Source organism: Euprymna scolopes, chromosome 1 (genome assembly GCF_053919585.1).
Source record: "Euprymna scolopes isolate OS-2025 chromosome 1, ASM5391958v1, whole genome shotgun sequence".
In the NCBI taxonomy this organism is placed as follows: Eukaryota; Metazoa; Mollusca; class Cephalopoda; order Sepiida; family Sepiolidae; genus Euprymna; species Euprymna scolopes.
Window position 1 is genome coordinate 12,298,094 of NC_136482.1, and position 14,105 is coordinate 12,312,198.

Here is a 14,105-nt window from a genome sequence, read left to right on the forward strand (position 1 = left end):
TCACCTCTTAACATTGGTTTTCCAACTTTTTAGTCGCGTGCAAGCGACTCTATAAGTCAGTCCGTCAGTCCGTCGGTCGGTCAGTCGGTCGGTCTGTCCGTAACACTTTTGTGCTTAGCCTTTTTGGTTAAGATCAAAGGTGTGTTGTTAATAGATGTTTTCTTAGCTTTTAAAGTTTTTCTTCGCCTTTTGGCCGAGATCAAAGTGTAGTATCTGTCGGAGCAGATACTGCAAGCAAAGACCATGCGGGGACAGCCCCACATATAAGACCTTGGTCAATGTAGGGGAAACCCTTCATACCAATTGTCACTATCCAGCTCTCCTACTCCCCGGGGAGTTGGTCCCCATTTCCCCTTCACTCCTCACATTAAAAATCGGCCTTGTGCCTAATTTGCTCAGTGGGGGAGCAAATAAATACCAACCCCACATATATGACCTTGGTCAATGTAGGGGCAACCCTTCATACCAATTGTCCCCTATTCGCCGGGGGGCTGGTCCCCATTTCCCCTTCACTCCTCACATTAAAAATCGGCCTTGTGCCTAATTTGCTCAGTGGGGGAGCAAATAAATACCAACCCCACATATATGACCTTGGTCAATGTAGGGGCAACCCTTCATACCAATTGTCCCCTACTCGCCGGGGGGCTGGTCCCCATTTCCCCTTCACTCCTCACATGAAAAATCGGCCTTGTGCCTAATTTGCTCGGTTGGGGAGCAAATAAATACCAACCCCACATATAAGACCTTGGTCAATGTAGGGGCAACCCTTCATACCAATTGTCACTATCCAGCTCCCCTACTCCCCGGGGAGTTGGTCCCCATTTTCCCTTCACTCCTCACATTAAAAATCGGCCTTGTGCCTAATTTGCTCGGTGGGGGGAGGCAAATAAATACCCTTTTCTTGGCCTTTCGGCCAAGATCAAAGTGTAGTATCTGTTCTTACTACATACTGTAATTATTGTGATATAAGGTGGGGGATCACTTTTCTGTATTTATTTAATGTAAAATGACCACCCACTTTACAACCAGTCAGTCTCAAACCCAATACACGTCATTCTCCAGATTATTCAAGTTGTTTTTGAAGGATTCCAGTTATTTTTTAAGCATTCAAGTCATTCTTAAGGTCACGTAATCCATCCTTAAGTTCATTAAAGTCATTCTAAGTCATTTACTTTTTATTTATTTAAGTCATTTCAGCCCATTTTTATTTTGTCATTTCAGTTTATCTTTAAGAATTTCATGTCAATTCACGCATTCATTCATTCATTACACGAGAGCACGCGACTAATGGCTATCGGCCTTGTTCTAGAAGCAATCCGATATGACAACTTGTTCCAATATATATATATATATATATATATATATATATATATATATATATATTGCTCTTTTAACAACAATAAAAGAAAGTCAATTGGTTAGTAGATTAAGTTTTTAATCTGCACTGACTATAACCTCCCTTACCAATGTGGAAAAATGTCCACCATAGTTAGAAATACCATTGATTATTTTTCAAACTTTAAAGTAAATTCTATGAATCAATATAATACCGTTTTGCTCGGCTTACACAATTCTTTCTACATACAGGGATAGAGAATATCAATGTTGCCATATCCGAACACATTAAGAGAGGTTTCTGTGTGTAGCAGAGTACTCGCCTCACGTGCAAGAGATTTGGATTTCGAATCCCGAGTTCAGATGTGTTCAATTGATAAGCCTAAATAATAGTGACACTTGAGCTTTGAACTTCCGGTTTGTTGCCTTGGATGTCTTTTGTGAGCTGCAGTGTTGTTTAACTGTAATTGGTATGTAACTCTCACATTTTGAAAAGTAACTATTATTATACATAGTATGATAACTGAAGGCGGTTACAACTTTGACGTACCCTTATGTTGCCACACTCGCTTCCATAATTTTGACAAACTCTAACGTTTTAACTCCCACCCTTAGTGCAACATATATAACCCTTATTTTACAATTGTTCTCAGCGGTTGTGGTCGCTTGTTTACCATTGTCGTTACGTCTTGCCTCTGTCTACTTTCTTAGTCGTAATATCTATCACCTCGAGTAATGGCACTTCACAAATATCAGCCAGAAATCTCCTCAGATGATCGTCCTCCTGTCAACAACAGCAAGTAGATCACGTGACACACGAGTCAGCCTTCTATGCTATCTAGTGGATCGAACAGTTTGATATCATGTAGATTATTCGAACCTGTCTCCATCGTGAACATTACTATTACGTTTCCACTAATGTAACCTTTCTTCAGGCACGCCCTCTCGAATTCGGGAGTCTTTATGTAACAGGGCGCACATGAGTGTGAAAATAGCAGCAGCTGAAAGTTGGATGGCAAGAGACTGTATTAGCAGCAGGGGTAGCATTTGAATGCGTATGCAAATTGGCAAGCATTGTAAGAAAAAGAAAAAAGGACACCATGTGATCGGGGAGAAAAAAGTCGACGCCAAAAGAGACGAACGTGTAAAGCGAAGGCGAGAATGGGTTGGCTGTGGCCAGCGTGCGGTCGAAAGAAAGAGAAAAAAACAGGTGAAATGTACATTTGGTAGCGAGAGACTTAAGCTGGCGTCGAGACAGAGAGAAAGAAAAACGGTAATAAACGACTTATGTTAAAAAAAAAAACAAATAAAAACGCCGCCCGGATTTTTATTTCTTTCCTTTGTTTGTAACTGTAACGTTATATTTATGCCAAACTCTATGGAGAGTTTAGAACGGAAACCTTTATTTAATGCATAGACGTAGCTTTGATTTCGTCAGCCATAACCGCATAGAAGTCTTCATAAATTAATAATTTCTAACTTAGTGTCGCCCTACTAGAATTTAACCTTTAACTTTCAGAACGCCATCATTTAAAACTGATTAACTTATCACTTTTATCCGTTATGGCTCCTTTCCTAGTTCGACAAAATTATTCTCAATGAATTCAAAGGTTACATTTTTCTTTTTTATTTCACCTTTTATGTTGTTTTGCTATTATTATCTTTTTCTGTTTTATCTTTTTTTTTTAATTTTGTGTCAATTTTAGTCATTTCTTTTGTTTTGTGCTCTTTCGTTCTTTCTTCGGATTTTAAAACATTTTTTGTGTGTTCCGTTTTTTTTCTCTTTCTGTTCTTATTTCGGTTTTTATATCGCTGTATTCTCGTCTATTAATTTGTTTCTCAAATAGTCAAATATTTTTGGTGCTTGTTCAGAATTATAATTATAGCAAAAAAAGAAAGAAAAATCTGTGTACTTGTACATCATACAGAAAAGAAAATACCTTACACAAAAAAAAAGACAGATAAACTTTTTTTTATTACATTTTCACCCCAAACAAGGCACATTGCCACTTTGTTGTAGGGGGCTGCTATCATGGACATACGCATCAGGGGTACTGTGTAGGAAGTTGGGCAGCAAGATGTCGGTTCACGTTACACTTGAACTTCTGCATGTCAGTACAGTCGGGGAAGCAGGGACCCAGAAGGGAATTCCAAAGTCTAGCGGTTCTGAGGAAGAAACTACTGGAGTAAAAGGCTCTCTTACATCTAGAGATCTCTACTGTGAATGGGGTGGGATTTAGCTGCTTCTCGGGTTTGTCGGAGGTATTTACGTCGAGGGGGCACAAGTGCCTGAAGTTCGTCAGAGCATTCACCGTTAAAGTACTTGTAGAACAGGCAGAGGGATGCAACATTTCGTCGATGTGACAGAGGCTGAAGTTTAGCTGACAGTTCAGGACCTATCAGATTGGCAACTCTCTTTTGAACCTTGTCTAGGAGCGAGAGACTAGTGGCAGATGCACTAGCCAAAATATGACAGCAATACTCCATACATGGGCGAATGGTGGCCTTATAGAGGTATAGGATACTTTCAGGCGTTAATAGCTTTCTAGCACAGTAGAGAGAACCCACCTTCTTCGCAGCGGTCTTGGCAATGTTCTCAATGTAATTGTTCCAACTCATGTTTCCTGTGAACGTTAGACTGAGGAGTTTAAAGGATGTACTTTCAGATAAAAAGTCATTGGGCATTGCTATTGGCGGTAGGGAAGGTTTCTTGTAATTATTGAAGGAAACAAGTTTAGTTTTGGCAGCATTGAAGATGACCATCCATTTTTGTCCCCATTCCACTACGGATCGGAGGTCTACCTCTAGTGTTTCTGCTATTTCTTTAGATATGTATTCATTTATTTTCCTGTCGTGTTTGTTATAGAGCATGGTGTCATCAGCATGCATACCCATCTCATAGACAATTTTGTCACGGGGGTCATTTATGAATATTAGGAATAACAGAGGTCCAAGGATAGACCCCTGAGGCACTCTCGCATTTATATCATATTGTTTAGATGTGCGATCGTCAAGGACAACCTGGATTTTTCTCTTATCTAAGAAGGATTTAATTATGTTAAGTAAACTACCAGTGATGCCATATGATCTGATTTACTTGAGAAGACCCTCATACCATACCCTGTTAAAAGCCTTAGATATATCTAGAGCTACCGCTCTACCCTCCCCCGCTTTGTGCAGTGAATGGTATATACGTTCTGAGATTACAGTTAGGATGTCTGCTGTGGAACGGATTTGCCTAAATCCATATTTTAGTCAGTCAGAAGTTTAGCATCTGTAAGGTGATGGACTAGAGCTTGGTTAATTATGGTCTCAAATATTTTGACGAAAAGTGGGAGGAGACTAATAGGGCAAAAATTCTTGAACACTGGTACTACAGAAGCAGTTTCCAGCAGGCAGGAAAGCAAGATTCATTAAGGCATTTGTTGTAAAGTTTGGAGAGGATTGGAGCTACTTCGGTGGCGCACTTTTTTAATAGCACAGCTGGGATGAGATCAGGTCCACATGCTTTTGCAGTGTCAAGCTTTCTTATGATACCATGCACCTGAGCAGGGGTGATTTTCAGATCGTCTAGTGTGGCGTCTATTCGCAAATGAAAGTCAGGGAGACGGTTGTTAGCAGAGTTCAGTGTGGAGTTGGAGGCAAACTGTCTGGCAAGCATGTTAGCCTTCTCAGTTGCAGAGCAAACAACCTCATGATTGTTGGATAGTGGGAGAATTGTTGATTTCCATTTTCCAGAAGTTTCGGGTTCCTAATTTCTGTGCTTCGATGCGTTTTTGGGTGGTTTCAGTAAATTCTGTTTTAGCTGTCGCTATTTCTTTCTTATAGTTATTTCTGGCTTCTATGTACCTCTGTCTGTTTGAACTGGACTTATGTCGGTTAAATTTGCGGTACGCATGCTGCCTTTGCGCTATGGCAGTTGCACAAGTTGAAGTGAACCATTGGGGAGAGTGGGGTTTGCTATAGAATTTGTGTGTGGGAACATATGCTTCAATGGCCTCTTTGAACCATTCAGTGGTCTCATTTGCGCAATGTTCAGCAGGAAGTGAAAAGATATTTTGCCATGGAGTGTCCTTGATGAGGTCCCTGATGGCTTCCTAGTCAGCCTTTTTATAATATCTCGTTGTTTTGAGTAGTGGCTCTTCGGTTTTAGCTCTAGAGTTTAGGGCTATTTCAACCATTACCACTGCATGATCGGCGTTTCCAAGAGGGCTGCGGGTATTCGTTACACAGTCATCGGGAACTGTGGTCAGAAACAGATCTAGAAGTGATGCATGTTGTTCTTGCTGGTCTGGGAAACGGGTTGGAAACGTAACCATCTGTGATAGGGAATGAGATATAGAGAAGTTACGTTTTGTGGTACCAGCTGCGTCTGTGTAAGTAAAAAATCCAAGTCAGTTGCTGTGGTGGACATTGAAGTCACCAAATACATGCACTTGTGCGCTAGTGTCGAGGGAAAGTGCTGTATCTATGCTGTCAGAGACTTGTTTATTAGGGTACATTCCTGGGTCGAGGGAGAGCGGTAGAGAAACTGATAAAACATATTTATTTTTAAATAAGAAAATCTAATTTTGTGACCAAACGAACAGAGACGATATCGCGACGCTATCTTAAAAATAAGGGAAATAATCCCAAATCATTAAAATTTGCGATATTTTTTGAAAGCTATTTTTGACACGGAGACACTGGAAAAAAATGAAATTCACTTAAAAATTATTTTTTATATAAATTTTACGTGATTTTTATGTACAATATTTTCTGCTCGTCACGGATATTTACTGATTGACTTTAACTCATCTGTTTTTCGTAAATATAGGATAACTTTGTTAATTACGATGTCATGTAATAGGTTAATCTTATTCTTTTAGTAAATTTTATTAATTTGTCAATTAAAATTCCAATTCTTTTATTATATAAATATTTAACATCCTTAACCGGCTTTAACTTATTCAGTATATGAATTAATAACGGTATAACGGTACTACAAAAAATAAGTATTTTACTAAATGTGTTCCGTGTTCTTCATGAATATTTAGAGGATAAATTTTTCGTGGTTGAAACGCTATCATTTTTTAAATATCATTAAGCTAATTAGAAAATATGCGATAAAATATGTAATCGATTAATTCGATTTTAAGCACGTAATTGATGCATAAATAGGTGTATATATCGAAACGACTACATTTTAATCTGCAAGGAAAAAAAATAACTCCCTACTTTATGAATATGTTGAGTTGAAACAATTGTATGCTTTCTATGGAAATTAATTGAATTTATATGAGTTTGTCCCTTCCATTAATGGCGATCAGAATAATACTTTGACCCGATAATATTTTACTGCGACATTAAAAATCTGCAGTTGTTCCAAATATTTATCTTAATCAATAATATTCTTCTACTATTGAAATATGAAATCTTCCAGTAGCATTGAACATATTAAAGTTTATTTTTGATTCACTAGCTTTCTTTGGCAATCTGTAGCTGCCCGGGAGTCATAATATCCAAAACATACGGTTTTTTCTTTGAGAAATTCTGAACAGGGACCTTTTTAACTTTAATAAGTATATTTTAATTTAATTTTTTTTTTCTAATTTGCAGACGTGAAAAAGGAATCTTTCATATGGCTCCCTGGGGTGTGGCGACGCCGTGCGGGTCAGAGCGCTCTAATTGACAAGTCCACCGTGAAATACTACTCCCGGATGCAAGAGAGTCCCAGCATCGACGGTAGTAACATGGAACTGGCCCGCATGGATAGTAGCGAGCGGCCGCCCAACGATGAATCATCGGAAGGATACCAACGACAGAGCGGCGGCGGCAGTAGTGGTGTAGGTGGGCCCGGTGTTGGCGGGAGTGCAGCTGGAGTACATGCAGGGGGAGCGAGGGGTGGTGGGACTAGCATTTTTGGTTAAATGGAAGGCGTATCCGATGCGAGGGATTATAGGGGGATTCGTCAGAATAAAAGAAAACGGAAATTTCATTGTCTATATTGTAAATTAGGATATGAATTAGGGAAAATTTAAATTGAGTTACAATTTTTTGGCAAGTTTTTTAAAAGGAGGTATGTATTATACCTTTTACATTTGAATATATATATATATATATATATATATATATATATATATATATATTAGTGTTGGGACGATTAATTGAAATCAGGAATTGGAAAATCAGAACTATTTGGGGTATCGGTATCGGAATTGGAAGCATCCGATGCTACTATAAATGATTCGTTTATTTAATTTGTTGTCCATACTTAATTTTCTAATGCTGGCATAAGTAAAAAATATAGGTGAAAATTTCACAATCAGTTTATCAGAATCTTGGATACAATACGTAAAGGGAAAACGTAAGAATTTATAAAAAAAATTTAAAAATCTAGATTTAAAAGTAGATTACACCTCTTTGCTACTCGCCCCCCTCCATAACATGAAAGCCTACTTTTTCAGTATCGGAATCGTGAAAAATGTTGGAATCGTCCCATCGCTAACACACACATACAGATTATATATATATATATATATATATATATATATATATATATATATATATATATATATATTGGGGATGAAATCGACGATATATCAGGAAATGATATGTCGTGGAGACAATATAATAAAAAAAACAAGTAAATAAACACAAAAAAAATCAAAATCAAACGAGAAATTTGTTCAGGAAGAAACTGATCCAATATTCCGTTTGAATTTTTTATTTCTTCGTGCATTTTATTGTTGGTTTGTTTGTTTTTCTTTACAGTCTTTCACACACACACGCATATATATATATATATATATATATATATATATATATATATATATATATATATATATATATATATATACTATCGAAAGATACACGTACGCACTTGTAAGATTTCGTGACTGCTCGCTTAATAATGTTTCATCATTTGTATTTGCTGGAATATTGTGGAATTGCTAACATTATGCTCTCAGTCGAATTTATTTATTTATTATGTGATCCGGGGTAATTCGAGACTTCTCGAAAAGTGAGTATTTGTAACATTCCCCAAAAGAGAAACAAAAACTTGTGCTTCTTTTCGAGATACCCACGTACGTCCATCGACATAGAAGACGTCACTTTACGCTTGAAAACTTTGAACTATTGAGATGAAAAGATTTTTATTTGTTGAAACCATTTCATTGTTTTTAAATGGAACTTTATTATTCATGATTTTATTTATTTGTTTTGTTTGTTTCCAGTACACAAATGTAACTCTCGTCGTTTACTCCTTTCCGGAGTACGTTGTTGATAGATTATTATTTTATATACAGAAGTGGGGATTATGAAGTATCAAACTTATCTCCCTTTTAAGTTCTGTATTTTATATATTTCATGGTTGGTATTTCAAAGGGAAGTAATTCTTAGTTATTTTTTTTTTATTATAGATGCAGAAAACGCAGTCACTAAATTCCAAAACACAATTACTAACTATGGAATCGAAAACACAATCACTAAATATAGAATCGAAAACACAATCACTAAATATAGAATTTAAAACACAATCACTAAATATAGAATTTAAAACACAATCACTAAATATAGAATTTAAAACACAATTACTAAATATAGAATTTAAAACACAATCACTAAATATGGAATTTAAAACACAATCACTAAATATGGAATTTAAAACACAATCACTAAATATAGAATTTAAAACACAATCACTAAATATAGAATTTAAAACACAATCACTAAATATAGAATTTAAAACACAATCACTAAATATAGAATTTAAAACACAATCACTTAATATAGAATTTAAAACACAATCACTAAATATAGAATTAAAAACACAATCACTAAATATAGAATCGAAAACACAATCACTAAATATAGAATTTAAAACACAATCACTAAATATAGAATCGAAAACACAATCACTAAATATAGAATTTAAAACACAATCACTAAATATAGAATCGAAAACACAATCACTAAATATAGAATCGAAAACACAATCACTAAATATAGAATTTAAAACACAATCACTAAATATAGAATTTAAAACACAATCACTAAATATAGAATTTAAAACACAATCACTAAATATAGAATCGAAAACACAATCACTAAATATAGAATCGAAAACACAATCACTAAATATAGAATTTAAAACACAATCACTAAATATAGAATCGAAAACACAATCACTAAATATAGAATCGAAAACACAATCACTAAATATAGAATTTAAAACACAATCACTAAATATAGAATTTAAAACACAATCACTAAATATAGAATTTAAAACACAATCACTAAATATAGAATTTAAAACACAATCACTAAATATAGAATTTAAAACACAATCACTAAATATAGAATCGAAAACACAATCACTAAATATAGAATCGAAAACACAATCACTAAATATAGAATTTAAAACACAATCACTAAATACAGAATTTAAAACACAATCACTAAATATAGAATTTAAAACACAATCACTAAATATAGAATTTAAAACACAATCACTAAATATAGAATTTAAAACACAATCACTAAATATAGAATCGAAAACACAATCACTAAATATAGAATTTAAAACACAATCACTAAATATAGAATCGAAAACACAATCACTAAATATAGAATTTAAAACACAATCACTAAATACAGAATTTAAAACACAATCACTAAATATAGAATTTAAAACACAATCACTAAATATAGAATTTAAAACACAATCACTAAATACAGAATTTAAAACACAATCACTAAATATAGAATCCAAAACACAATCACTTAATATAGAATTTAAAACACAATCACTAAATACAGAATTTAAAACACAATCACTAAATACAGAATTTAAAACACAATCACTAAATATAGAATTTAAAACACAATCACTAAATATGGGATCCAAAACAAAGAGATCTAAAACACAATCACTAAATATAGGATCCAAAATACAGTTTGTTTATTTTTTGTTTTATTTGGGGGGGGGTCGATGGGGGTCTAGAAGTGAGAGCCCTAAACATGAACAGATTGGTATAATCTCTTAAACAGAACACCTTCCCATATAACATCTACGCTTTGCCAATTCTCGCTTTTATATTAGCTTTTGTAGAAGTCACATTGCTGCCAAGACAGAGGAATGAAAGTACTGACTTCACATCAACATTAGCGAGCGTATTAATTTGCGCCGTCTCGGTAAGAGCTTATGGGGTCGGTCTTCTTTACACTAACACAAAGGCCAAATGCTATTCGCAACAAACTTAAGCCTCTGTAACAAAGGCTAGGCATCCACCGTGGTCTTGGCAACAAGATATACATCATCAGCAGTCAGCATCTGAGATGATGAGACGTTTGTTCTTAGACAAGGCCACTGCTTTAAATTACTATATTCAAATAGTGTGCGTTTTTATACTTAGCAACGAAATAATTCTGAAATAAAATGAAATGGTTAAGCAATTTACGATATTTTATGGAAACTTGACAATCTTTCATATTTTTTATATTCTTTAGTTTTAAATAGAACTAGACACAACGTTATGCGCTCATTAGATGCAAATTTTAATCTTTAAAATATATAGGGGTTATGGTCATCTATTTCCCAAATATGTTTTTCACATTTTTATAAGATCAACATGACACGACCTCTGACCGGATCGATTATATCGTTGCCATTAGTTTCTCCACTTTTTTCTAAAGGCGCTGCTACATGAAGGTTGCTAGTATGCATAAATTAAATATGGTGCTATAGAATTAACTGGATTCGAACTTTGTACGCTCAGATCGTCAATCCACATCGGTATTAACTTCGCAACCGTCTCCTCCTGAATCTTTCGATTTGGATTTAGAAGATACATATCTCCAGGTATTACACACTTCGAATGAAGGGTGTTTACTTTAATTCGGTTCTAGGAGATGCATATTTCCAGACATTACATTCTCCGTCGGAATAGAATATGCTCCGATTCGGATCTGTTTTTAACAATTTACCTACCGAATTTCCTTAATAATAACCTAGCAAAACCACCGGCTTTGAATTCTAATTCTCACCGCAAACATCGATTCGCGAATTTTATTGTAGCAATATTTAATGTGACATTAAATGGGTTACGCAAAATATAGGTTAGTTAATAGAATGTGTGCGATGAAATTAGTTTGAAACATAATAAATCTTATGCAATAAAAAATATTATTTTAGTTCCAAACAAGGTTTACTTTTCAAATTTACTCCAATCGAATCTGATACACTTACCCATTGTTCTCTTTGACGCTTCTGTGCACTGTTCGTACTGGTTTTGAGGCATGAACCCAGTTTCCCCTTGAAAACTGACCCTCTTCGTGAATCCTTTGCGCTTGGAGAAAAGAAGAAATGTCACACGAAGCAGGATCAACAGAATAGAGAGGTTGTTCCAGTACGGCGATATTTTTCTCAGTTGGGAACATTCAGGTCAGAAAAGGTTTGAGCAGGTGCATTGTCGTGGTGATAGAACTAAGCTGCAAACAAAAGTATATAAAACAAAATACAATGATTGTACGAAGCTAATATTACAGTAATATTCTCGAAAGATGAAAAGCCTATGCGTTCTTTTCCTGTTTCTCCATTGCTCATAGTTGTTTTTCAGGCTCACGTTTTCTTAGAATAAATAAATGATAAACTCCATTTAAAGGTTCAGATTACATAAATTTGCAGAAGTAATTGTTTTTGCGAATAACCAAATATCGGCAAAAGTTCTTAATAAAAAAGAACATTGAATATTAAACGAATAATTAGACATATTAGACGAATAATTAGTTTCGGAATTACTTCCTCTTTATTAATTTAAATTTGTATTAAATCTGAGGAGGGGGGCAGTTATGTTTTATAGATATTGGTAAACTAAGTTAGAGTTTTTAAAATATATGATGAGCTTGCGGGTAGTTGTTGTGAAACCAATGTAATTATTAGCTTTGTTGTTATTTATTAAAAGCCAGTAATCTAAAACTAATAAAATTACTTATGGAACCAGTAAAAACATTTCAGAATACCTAACGTAATACAGTTTTATTAATATTTGACCCATGGAATTGTTAATAAAAATCACAAACATTTCTGAATTCCAAGTATATACGTAAACAATCGTTAATTTATAGCTAACTTGTCCATCAAGTTTAAATCATGATGGACAACAGTCTTTGTTTTATTACAGTTCAATGGTAAGTCTCAAATGTGAAATTCTGGCCGCTACTTAATACTTTTTTATAAGTCTGGATAGACATGTGCAGAAGAAGAGGTATTATGAGGGATGGACATTGGATTAAGCATCAAATAACTGCATGGTTACTTTGACATTCTTCTCACTTGTAGAAGACTGGAATGCGTTTTCACACTCATCGGAGCTTAACCACATACGTTTTATTTATTTGTGGATATATCTCACGGATAGTGTGAAAACAATCCCAGACTGAAAAACCGAAGAGAGCTATTACAGCTTAACTAAAACCGTATATAGATTACTGTTGTCATATTTGGGCTGATGAATCTCTGTCCCATTGAAGGGTACTTAATAAGGTGCAGAAACGTATCTGTAATTTGATTGACCCTAACCTTTCTTCTTCTCTGCGACCTCTCTCTTTTTCTTTCTCTCACAAACGTTATATTGCTAGTGTCAGTCTTTTCTATGAATACTATCATGACATATGTTTTTTATAATTGTCTGATCTATTTCCTGATTCCTTTTTTGCGGCTCGTTTGACTCGTTGGATTAGTGATCTCCATCAATCCGCCGATTTAATACCTAATTGTAATGCAGCTTCTTCTAGTAGCTTCTTTCCGATAACTGCAGGATATGAAACTCATGAGTATAGATAGCAAGTGTTGTTTTTTTAACGTTTTTTTACATGCATTCCTTGATAAAGTGCACAGATGAAATATAATGAATCAAATATGTTAATCTTTTTTGGTTTTGTCTTTAGCTTATATACTTTTCTCATTCTTACATTTTATTAATCCTTTAATCCGCGCAGTTTTCTTTTTATTCATGCAAAGATTGTTGGCTACATATGTGCATACATGATTTAGCTGTGAATTATTTCGAAATCCAGCGTTATCAAGTCACTAGTGAACTGGTTTCAAATGCGAATGTACGATTTCTTTTTCCAAAATTTTTCTGCTACTTTTTTTTTTTTTTTTTAGGAATGGCAGTTGGGGTAAATGAGGAGAAATAAGTGTATATATATATATATATATATATATATATATATATATATATATATATATATATGTGTGTGTGTGTGTGTGTGTGTGTGTGTGTGTGTATACGTGTGGAGGAGTCGGCCGTACATGTGTGTTAGGAATTAATCTTTATTAAATATATATGTATATATACTATGTTTCACTTGTATTTTTGTATGTTTGTTTCAGTATAAATTAGTGGCATGTGAATCATTAGACCCTCCAGTAAATATTACTTTGTTTACGAGTGGTTTTATTTGTATATTTGTACTTTAGATGAAGTATGATTTTGAACTTGTCTTAATCCTATATGTTTTCAATCTGTCCTGTGGATACGAATATATATATATATATATATATATATATATATATATATATATATATATATATAAAGCTTACACATATCACCTCTTGTTGCGCGCGACTGATATTTAAAAGATCTCTCTATATATATAAACATATAATTCTATATTAATATATTTCTATATGTATTTCTATTTTCTGATTACTCTCGTGTTGTTTTATGACATTTTGTAAAAAAAAATAAAAATAAAAAACCGGTATTAAAACCGGGTGGAAA

At 34.4% G+C, this 14,105-nt stretch overlaps 1 protein-coding gene and 1 pseudogene across 1 annotated transcript in view; both read left to right on the forward strand.

The window, feature by feature from the left end:
- The window catches only part of LOC145278944 (solute carrier family 60 member 1-like), a 527,103-nt gene extending 519,802 nt beyond the window's left edge, over positions 1–7,301 (forward strand). Inside the window, exon 11 of the mRNA XM_080130701.1 lies at positions 6,934–7,301. Coding sequence (XP_079986827.1) covers positions 6,934–7,244 — 311 coding nt within the window. The 3' untranslated portion in view covers positions 7,245–7,301. The remainder of the gene's footprint in view (positions 1–6,933) is intronic.
- On the forward strand, positions 893–1,019 carry LOC145284460 (U2 spliceosomal RNA; annotated as a pseudogene).
- Positions 7,302–14,105: the final 6,804 nt, after the last annotated feature.